Genomic DNA, 10,841 nt, shown 5'->3' with positions numbered 1-10,841 from the left:
TCCTAAACCTATGCACATGAATGTTAAAGCCTTGGCAGAGTACATTAAAAGTTATAAAAAGCACCTAGCAAAGTACCTATCCATTAAGCATTCAACAAATTTTAGTTTCTGGGACTTTTTTAATGTCAATGATCTCCAAATTTTATTGTTTTTTTTTTCATATTTTACAATAGATATAGTCCTCTCTACATAGATAAATCATCATACTCTTGGCTTCATGAACAGTCTACTTTATTCTCCTCTTCATCAAATTCATCATGGCATTTTTCACCTCTGTGTTTCTCACTGTATAAATGATAGGATTTAACATGGGAGTGAGGATTGCAAAGAACACAGCCACCCACTTGTCCACAGGATAGGTGGCCACAGGACGCATGTAGGTGAATATACAAGGGACAAAAAAGAGCACCACTACTGTAAAATGGGAGCCACATGTAGAAAGAGCCTTGTGTCGTCCTTCAGAGCCGTAGGATTTCAGGGAGTTCAGGATGACTGTGTACGAGACGAGGAGCATGAAAAAAATGAGCAAACACATGGCCCCACTGTTGGCTGCCACCAGCATACCAAGCTTGTAGGTGTCACTGCAGGCAAACTTTAACAGTGGAAAGAGGTCACACATGAAGTGATCGAAGATGTTGGGAGCACAGAAGGTCAAGTTGACCATGAAAACAATCTGCACAGTGGCATGCATAATCCCCCCGATCCAGGCTACCACCACCAGGAGCTGGCAGAGCCCCTGTCGCATGATGGTTGTGTAGTGCAGAGGCTTGCAGATGGCCACATAGCGGTCATAGGCCATGACGATGAGGAGTATGATCTCTGATCCTCCCAAGAAGTGCTCCAGAAAGAGCTGAGTCAGGCAGCCACCCAAGGAGATGGTTCTCCTCTGGTACAGCAGGTCAGTGATCAATTTAGGGGTGGTAACGGATGTGTAGGAGGCATCTATGAAGGCCAAGTAAGTGAGAAAGAAGTACATGGGAGCAGAAAGTGTGGGGCTGAGGGAGATGGTAATGACAATGAGCAAGTTGGCCAGAACAGTGAATAGGAAAATAAACAAAAACACAATGAAGAGTATTTTCTGCAAGAGTGGATTCTGTGTGAGTCCCAAGAGAACAAATTCAGTCACATTGTTAGGAGGTATAAGAACATCCATTTAGGAAGTAACACCTTCTTGGGGCCTGAATTACCTACAAAGGAATAAAAAGTGGCACCTGTTAATCATGAAAGGTTTGTGGTCTGAATTTCTTAGAACAAAACAGAGCAGTCACTATAGCTGTGGCTCAAGTCCTTGGCAGTTTTGCCCCAGTAATTGTTTCAAATCATTCTTATTTTTTTCATGATGTGTTCCACCTTTTCAGACACCCAGCACCTGTCACTTGTAAAACATCTGGAGGGAAACACGTGATGTGTAATTTACTGAGAAAATACTGGGTTCCCTACATGAAACCTAGATTCTCCTCCTGATTTCAGCTCCTTGCAACTCTGCCATGTCATCTCAGTGTTCCTTGATTTCAAGCCCTCCTTTGTGTATGTGAGGTTACAAGTTGTAATTCTCAGATGTATCTCCAAAGCTGAGAGGTGTCCCACAGGGGTTAGAGCTATTCTCTTTTCTGTGAGAATTTACATTTGAATTCTTAGATCTAACTGTGGAAAGAAAGACACATCAATAAATCTATCACAGGCAGGCAGTTTAGGGAAATGGATATAAGTCTTTGGTAACATACTGTCCGTTTTACCTACCGGAGCACATATGCTATTCAAGTGTATTTACTAACTGTGCCTATCACAGTGCCTGGCAGGATTTCTACAGTGTCTGAAACCTGTTAGATGATGAGTAAATGCTTTCCGAGTTGTCGTTCATGGGTAAGAGTATGCCCTCTTCCACAGATTATAAATCTAGAAGAATTCAAGTGTTCTTGTCCTCCAGCTCTGCTTATCATTACTTTTTATGAAAAACATAAATAAACATTTGAAAGGAAGCTGCATTCCACTTTAATAATTTCTGACACACTTTATGGGGTAAGTATGAAAATATTAATTGCCTCTAGGAAAGATTATACTACTGGGTAATTTTACTTTCAGGATAATTACAATATTTATTAATTAATATTTTTAATTCTTCAAAATCCTGTTCCACATACAATTTAACATAGTTACATTCAGTAAATGTACAGCTTCAGTAGACATATAAAAAACTCTGACATAGGTGTGCAGTAAAATAAGATTTATCAATCAAAGAAAATCATTATTTTCAAAGTTTTAAAAATAGAGATTTGATGTGAAAAATATAAAGACTCTGCTGGATGAGATAAAGTAACTATGCATATATACCCAAACACATATATAATCTGTTTGTATAAGTAATTATTAATATTACAAGTTCATCCATTCAACAAGTATTTATTGGATATGACTATGTATAGTAATGTGTATGTGTTCACGTAGAGTCATAAAAAATGTGCCTATTAAATGTCTTTGTAATCCTTTTCCTGAAATTTCACCACCAAATAGCAGCAAGGCATCCATCCTTGATATGAGTCACCCTCCCACTCCATTATGTTTCTGCTACAGAAATTCCCCTGCCTTCTTTCCCATCTTCCCATAGCATCCATCATCAATCATGCTTGGTTACAAGATACTGTATTACTAATATGATGAGGACAGGTGAGACATACATTTTCCAAAGAAAAGATAAAACATAAACATAATTTAAAAAAACTATTCTTTTTTCCAAGATGAAAATTCTATACATGTGTGAAAACAAAGTACAGCAGCTTCACTGAATTTCCTTATTCTGAGGTGGAGTTTCTCAGCAGATCATAAAAAAGTATAGTGAATAGAAAGTAAGAATTAGATATAACTAATAAAATTTATTCAGACATAACTGAAAAAAATAGAAATTATTCTGTCTTTTTTTCTTTGACTCCAAAATACTCTTTCTAGAAATAACTTAATGGAAAAAAAATTTTAAAACAGAAAAATTAAATGTTCAAATATGTTCAACACAGTTATTAAAAGCTGTGGAAAATTTAGAAACCACACAGAATGCTGAACATTGGGGAAAGGGATAACTAAAATATATTACATATTTTTGAATAATGTATCATTTTAACAGAGGTGTTAAATGAATATCAGTAAGAAGAAGTCTGATATATTTTTACTTCTAAATTGATAGCACTGTAGTTAAACCTATTTTTCTTGATGCTTGACATGCTTAAAAGAGATTTAAATCTTAGACTGGTGGGGGTGAGAGGTGATTATATGATTTGTAAAATCCATTTAAATCTGATATTCTATGACTGTATAATGTCCTGTCCGGGGGGCGAGCTGGGGAATCTCACCCATGAACTTGTCTGACATAGGTCTACACCCAGGGCCCCAGGCAGCTGTTAGTGCACCAAAAAAGAAGTAAATTTCAATATTAAAAGCATCAACTAATTCAGATACAGTAAGTGTTTTTTTGAGATATAAACAGTACCTGTGGAGAAGGGCTTTCTCTTGAGCCTCAAAAGTGTTACCATATATCCTGTTTGGGAGCAAAGTCTATGAAGTTACTTACCTGTGACTAATTAAACCCAAGGGATATTTCATCATCATTACCAGGTCTTGCCAACAAGCCGATTATCTCAAGTAAGGTAACTGAACATCAGAGATGAACTTTTACAGAGTACATCTTTGTAAACTTCATCCTGATGTCTACATGAAAACAAAACATGATGAGAGGAAAAAAAAAATTTTTTGACCATATATGAACTTAGATATTTGATAGTAAATGAGCTTAAATATGGAGTCTGAATATTTAATATTAAATATGTAAACAGTTGGGTATCTATTTTTTTATTTTTTATTATGATATTTTATTTTTTAATAGATCTACCATTCATGTCCATGAAAATAATTTTTCAAAAAGGAGTTTCTTGGATCTATACCAGGAAATCCTGTTCCCAGAATATAAATCCAAAGATAGAATAGTTCAAAATCCTGAAAAGACAGCAACACAGATTCTCAAACTTGAAAGGTAAAACAGAATGAAAACAAGAGAGATTATATATGGATCACATCACTGTTGATCAGAAACTAGTTGAGGTGTGCTTTGACCTTTGATAGACTCAGGGACTAATTTCACAAAAACCAGGTACCTGTCAAAGTGTTCTCTTGGCAGCTTTATGTACTTGGGTAGGTGCAAGAACATGTTCTCAAAACAACAAAGCATTCGAGTAGAGTTTGTATGTCTTATTGTTGTTCAGTCAATAAGTCATGTCTCACTGTTTGCGATCCCATGAACTGCAGCACACCAGGCTTCCCTATCCTTCAATATCTCCCAGAGGTTGCTCTAACTCATGTCCATTGCTTCAGTGATACCATCCAATCATTTCATCCTGTCGCCCAGAGGCAACATGTATTAATCCAATCCTAAAACACTTTTATACCAGGAAGGTATTTCTTATGTTATTTATCAGAAATAGAAAAGTTTGGGGGAATGAGATAATTTTACTTCTAATAGAAGTACAAGCAAATCTAAAAATACTTATAGCAAGTTATTGGCATGGGAAGAATCACAGAACTTGGAAACAGCTTCCAAATCACCTAAGTAAATTACTTTTAGAAATGTAAAGGTTATGGAATTAAATAATGGTATGTTGCAAAGTCGCTTCAGTCATGTCCGACTCTGTGCAACCCCATAGACGGCAGCCTACCAGGCTCCCCCGTCCCTGGGATTCTCCAGGCAAGAACACTAGAGTGGGTTACCATTTCCTTCTCCAATGCATGAAAGTGAACAGTGAAAGTGAAGTCGCTCAGTCGTGTCCGACTCTTCGTGACCCCATGGACTGCAGCCTACCAGGCTCCCCCATCCATGGGATTCTCCAGGCAAGAGTACTGGAGTGGGTCACCATTGCCTTCTCCTAAATGATGGTATAGTAAAAATTAAAACCCACATCTCCTAATCCTGAAGCTAGTGTCCTAGATTTCTTTCTGATTAAAAGATTTAAAACACTTTTTTATTTCTTACACTGAGAAATAAAGGAAACTTAATTTAACGTGTGTCAGGTATGTGGAGGCATTAATATTGCTAAGTACATGTGATGAATCCAAGTAGAATTGAGAAAGGATGAAGGAATATTTTAGGACTTAGTATCTGTGCTGTAAATTGAGTTCTAACAGGAAACATGTAATTCTAGAGCCTTAAATAGGATGCTTATAATATAGTATCTGATTTCCAAGTCTGATATAGAGCAATTGCCAAAAGCAAGACAACTTCTAATTAGTCTTTTAAGTCAAGAACATACAGCTTACAGAGAATCAGATTATCATTCATTATATAAATCAGAATAATCTGTTTCCAGAATGTTAAACCTTCATTGTGCTAAAAAAAAAAAAAACAAACAAACAAACATGTACCTAGACATTTTAATTTAATGCAGGTTGACTCTGAGGCCTTATGTGATGTGAATGACTTAAATATGTATTTCAATTATTGGAGGAGGTCAAGTGATCCAGATATAGAGACTGGGGCTGAACAATTTAATTTTTCAGTTCAAAATTTGATCAGAATATACAAAATCAACCATATGGCACAATCAGAGTATATGCTAAAAAATTTCATTTTTCACAGATTTGAAAATGCAACTATGATCCTGTCTGTGAAATTTTAAATTGATTTTTCTTTATCAGATTCCAGTATAAAATCTTAACACAGTATGATTACATCTATAAGAGATTGAAGCTATGCAATTCTCTTGGTGTTTAAGATCTAAACTATTCCACTAGGATAAGGATTAGTTCATATAGCGGTTTCAGGAATAAGTAGTTTAAGTAACCCAAAGAAAATTATTTTTTAGTTGTAATTACTGATACTGAAAATATTCATTGATTCTCTAAAAAAAAGAATATCATGTCCTACACAACCTCTTACAACTAAAGTCACAGTTTTACTCTAAAGTTTCCTCATGGCATTTTTAACTTCTGCATTTCTCAGGGTGTAGATTAAAGGGTTCAACATGGGAGTTGTGAAAGTTAAAACCACAGTCATGGATTTATCAATGCTGCTTCCGCTGCTGCTGCTGCTAAGTCGCGTCAGTCGTGTCCGACTCTGTGAGACCCTATAGACAGCCACTCATGAGGGTCCCCCATCCCTGCCCCCATCTCCAGGCAAGAACACTGGAGTGGGTTGCCATTTCCTTCTCCAGTGCATGAAAGTGAAAAGTGAAAGGGAAGACACTCAGTCGTATCTGACTCTTAGCGACCTCATGGACTGCAGCCTACCAGACTCCTCCATCCATGGGATTTTCCAGGCAAGAGTACTGGAGTGGGTTACCATTGCCTTCTCCGATTTATCAATGGGTAGGGTTGAATTAGGCCTTGCATATAGGACGATACAGGGAACAAAGAATAAAATGGCCACCATCATTCGGGAGGCACAGGTATAGAAGGCTTTGTGATTCTCTTCCAAACCATGAGTCTTCAGGGATTGTAATATGACACCATAGGACACTAAGAGGATGAAGAAGACAGCAGTGCAAATTGCTCCTCCATTAGCTGTCATAAAGAATCCAGTGAGGTGGGTATCAAAGCAAGTTAGCTTCAGTAAAGGGTATATGTCACAGACAATGTTGTCAATCACATTGGGGCCACAGAAAGGGAGGTGAGAAATATACAGCAATTGAACCAGTGAGTGCAGAAAGCCTCCAGTCCAGGCCACCAGCAACATGAGGACACACACCGTCTGATTCATGATGATCAAATAATGAAGAGGTTTGGAAATGGCTACGTATTGATCATAGGCCATCACCATCAGAAGAATGCCTTCAGCACCAGCAAATAAATGATCTATAAAGACTTGAGTCATACAAGACTGGAAGGACATAGTCTTTTCCTTATGAAGCAAGTCAGTGATCATTTTGGGAGTAACATTAGTAGAATAGACAGGATCTATAAATGATAAAGAAGCCAGGAAAAAATACATGGGGGAACCAAGTGACCAGCTGGCTGCAATGGTCACCATGATAAGCAGATTGCCCAACATTGTTGCAATGTAGATAAGTAAGAATAGGACAAAGAGAACTTTTTGCATCTCAAGATTTTGTGTGAGCCCCAGGAGGACAAGCTCTGTCACATTGTTCCTATTTTCCATGTGTGCTTCTGAAGCTGTGAATCGAGTGTCAGAGGCTACAAACAAATGGCCAGTAATAACTTCAGAGGACTGCAAGCTTTGTGTCAAATACGTGGTGCCTTACTCAACAGTGTTGGCTCCATGAGATCTCACACATAGAAATTATAGAATATCAGAATTGGACACTTTTCCCACAGCACTTCATTCATTTTATCAAATTCCTGGCTTAAACTATAGTTGTGAGACTTCAGTATTCTAACTGGGAAGTATATATGAGTGGGTGTGAGTTGACGTACCAAATGACAAGAAAGTTGCTTTTTCTAGAATACCTCTCACAAACACCAAATGTTTTAACTTTATATATCATTTCTTTCCTTTCTTTTCTTTTCTTTTTTTTTTTTTAGAGCAATTTTGGCATTCTGAAATATACCATGAAAACAATCAAATCCCTAATAGCTTTATTTACATATTTACATAAAGTAATACGTAGGCAAGGGGCATAAAATTGTAAACTGATGCTTAAATAGAAGCCTTTCTGAGTCGCTATGAGCTCCAAAATCAGTCAGTCGCCCTCTGCAGGGAAAAAACCAGGGACATCATAAGTGCTCAATAAATGCTGATAAGATTCCACTTATTTACAATGAATATCAAAACACATAAGAAAGCACCTGAGAACAGATAAATGTATGAAATTCTTCCCATCCAAGAAAATACAATGAAAGCAATGTTTTGTTTGTAAATACACACACACATACACACACACATGTGTGCTCAGTCACTAGCTCTGTCTGACTCTTTGTGACTCCATTGACTATAGTATGCCAAACTCCTTCCTCTGTCCCTGGAATTCCTCAGGCAAAAATATTAGAGTGGAAAAAAAAAAAATTAGAGTGGTTGCCATTTCCTCCTCCAGGGAATCTTCCAGACCCAGGAATCAAACCCATGTCTCCTGTTTCTCTTGAATTGGCAAGCGGATATTTTACCACTCAGCCACCTAGGAAGCTCCCTCAATTCTGTCCCAGCCCTGCCAAAGACACACTAAACAGACATTTATTATAGTCTAGGTTATTGGAGGAAAACAATAGATAATACAAATCTATGTTAATGAGTACTACATAGACACGTTTCTTAATTTACAAAACTGTTTAGATTTGATTATTGCTAGCCATAGCTCAATTCAGGATGCCAAAATAAAAATTTTAAGCAGAATCTTGGTATAGCAGAAAGAATTCCATGCCAAAAATCTAGAGATATTATTTTATTTTGCTCAGGCATCTTAGGAAAACTCATACTTTTCTTGGAAAGATGATGATATTTCCAGATACTGTAAGTTTCTGAATTTTTGTCATTGAAGCCTTTATCCTAAATGACATGCTAACACTTTTGCTGGTAGATCATCTTTATATTAACCAGAGTTAATTAGTGTGTATTGAAGGTTGTTTAACTATTATAGTAATCAATAAATTAAACTCATTATTTGGTTCATATTGTAAGTTCCTGGTTTTTTGAGTCTATATGAAAAACAGAACAATCCTCACTTGAGGAAAATAGACCCATGGTCAGTTTTACATGTAATGTGTGTAACTTCATTTTGGAAAAATTATTTTAAGTGTGCTCATCTCAGTGTCTAATTTAGAGACTGTCATTTGTGAAAGGTGGAAGATTGTTCTCTTCTTTGTGCATTTGGTAATTCAATTTATGCTCAGATATCAGAGGGAAAATAAAAATTAGAAAGAAGGAAGAAAGAAAATAAGAGACGACTGAGAAAATGTAGATTCAAAACAGCAAAGACTAAAAATTAAAATATGCTTTGAAATCAGCCAACAGTTTGGGTTGAGGGTACTGAATGAAGAAGGAGTGGAGGATTTCCTGAGCTGTCCAGGTAGAGATGGATTGGAGTGTAACTCAGAATCAGCATCAGGATTTGCCTCTCAGAATCTTTATACTTCTAGGTCAAATAAAGAAAAGAAAAGAAAATTCTGAAGGTATATGAACTGAAGAAACCAGTTGCCTCAGAGATCCATCTTCAAGGTTCTGGCTGCTCATTGTATACATACATAGTTAAATATCTCCACTCACAATGACATAACCGCATATTCATTTGTAATGGAAAATAAATACTTGTGGTTCCTGGAAGTTGTCCTGTGTTCAAGAGATAACTTCCAGTAGGAGAGTCTAACCCTTTGACCTTCTGAGCATTTAAAACATTTATGTGTTTATAGCTGGTTTTATGCTTTCATCTGTTGAGTTTGTTGGGACAATAAACATGTCTTAATAACTGTTTCTCTGGAATCTGAGTGTGCCTCATATATTTTAAGTGATCAAGAAATAGTTCACTATTAAAATATTCTTATGAACACATTTATTCCTCTAAATGGTTTAAACCATTAATTTGACAAGACATGATACAAAATCCTATATTTTATCGATATTATATTTTATTAAAATAAATATATCTGCTTCAAACACGGGATATTCTTCAAACTTCTTAATATAATCAATTGGAACAAATAAATCTTTAAAGAATCCTCAGAACATGTAAATCCATGTTAACTATCCCACAATGATAAGTGAAGTAAGATAAATTAAGTAGGTCTACACAATGACAAATTCAACAACATAAGGAGGAAAAACAAAACATCTACATGGATATGCAAAGTGTAAAATATTGAGAAACATTTTCATTCAGTAATATATTAGAAATTATAGACTGAAATTTCAGTTTCTGAAAATTTTGGTACATATTCTTTTGAAACATGTGATCGCAATTCATGCCTAAATATGTTTCTCTTTAACTGTCTATATAGTAAAACCTGGGGCTTCTCTTGTAGCTCAGTCACTATCTGCCTGCAGGAGGCCTGGATTCGATCCCTGGGTCTGGAAAATCCCCTGGAGAAGGGAATGGCAACCCACTGCAGTGTCCTTGCCTGGGAAATCCCATGGACAGAGGAGCCTGGTGTACTGCCATCCACAGGGTCACAAAGAGTTGGGCGCAACTGACAGATTAACACTATCACTGTCACTGTCATAGTAAAACCTGCTTCCCACGTGAGCTATAGTGACCATTAAAATGATGCAGCAAAAATTTTGACGTCCTAAAAAATCCCTATCCAGTTCATTAGGTTAAAAAGAAATAAATTTTAAAGTAATATTACATTTTCCAAATCAATTTCTTTATAACAAAAGTGTTACATCTAAACCCTGAATATCGTTGAATAGACTTTGGAAACAAATACACACACACACAAAATAAAACTATCAGAGATGTCATATTGCCAAACTTATATAAGTTATATAACTTTTCTTTTGTTTTATAAATATAAAATTTATTTTATAAATATTGTGACCCTAAATGTCCACAGTGTACTTTTTGAGAGTGCAGGTTCTAAACTCTTGTTTGGAATTTGAGCCTCAGAATCTGTACTTACAAACTTTGTGACCTGGGTAAATCATTCAACATAATCTCTGTAATTAAACATAATAGAATCTAACACACTAGGGTTTAAAGAGAATAATGTAAATGAAGATCTTCAAAATTGTAAAAAAATTGTCTAGCAAATAATAGGCATGAAATAAGTTCAAAATATATTTTATTATTCTTTTGTTTCCCCATTTACCTTTAGTGTCACATCTCTATAATTAGTTTTACTTGAGTTTTGTCAAAATCTACTCTTTTATATAACTATCCAAAGATGCTTTCCTGAGGGATGGAGAGATTGATTGGGTCATT

At 36.1% G+C, this 10,841-nt stretch overlaps 2 protein-coding genes across 3 annotated transcripts; both read right to left on the bottom strand.

Annotated features, from left to right (window-relative positions):
* Nucleotides 1-226: 226 nt before the first annotated feature.
* Nucleotides 227-1,153, bottom strand: LOC138092735 (olfactory receptor 4C3D-like). The gene has a single exon (XM_068988795.1). It carries the CDS (start codon nt 1,151-1,153, stop codon nt 227-229), a length of 927 nt encoding a protein of 308 aa, XP_068844896.1.
* Nucleotides 1,154-5,935: 4,782 nt separating this feature from the next.
* LOC138092926 (olfactory receptor 4A15-like) lies at nt 5,936-7,132 on the bottom strand. 2 transcript variants are annotated; one of them, XM_068988994.1, is made up of 2 exons: nt 6,328-7,132; nt 5,936-6,030 (listed from the first exon to the last, which is right to left on the bottom strand). In XM_068988994.1, exons 1-2 carry the CDS (start codon nt 7,130-7,132, stop codon nt 5,936-5,938), a joined length of 900 nt encoding a protein of 299 aa, XP_068845095.1. The 2 variants fall into 2 exon arrangements, with proteins under 2 accessions (XP_068845095.1, XP_068845096.1); XM_068988995.1 differs by having other exon boundaries at nt 5,936-6,044; nt 6,342-7,132.
* Nucleotides 7,133-10,841: the final 3,709 nt, after the last annotated feature.

This window comes from Capricornis sumatraensis, chromosome 16 (genome assembly GCF_032405125.1).
Source record: "Capricornis sumatraensis isolate serow.1 chromosome 16, serow.2, whole genome shotgun sequence".
NCBI lineage: Eukaryota > Metazoa > Chordata > Mammalia > Artiodactyla > Bovidae > Capricornis > Capricornis sumatraensis.
This window is presented reverse-complemented; position numbering and strand designations above follow the sequence as displayed.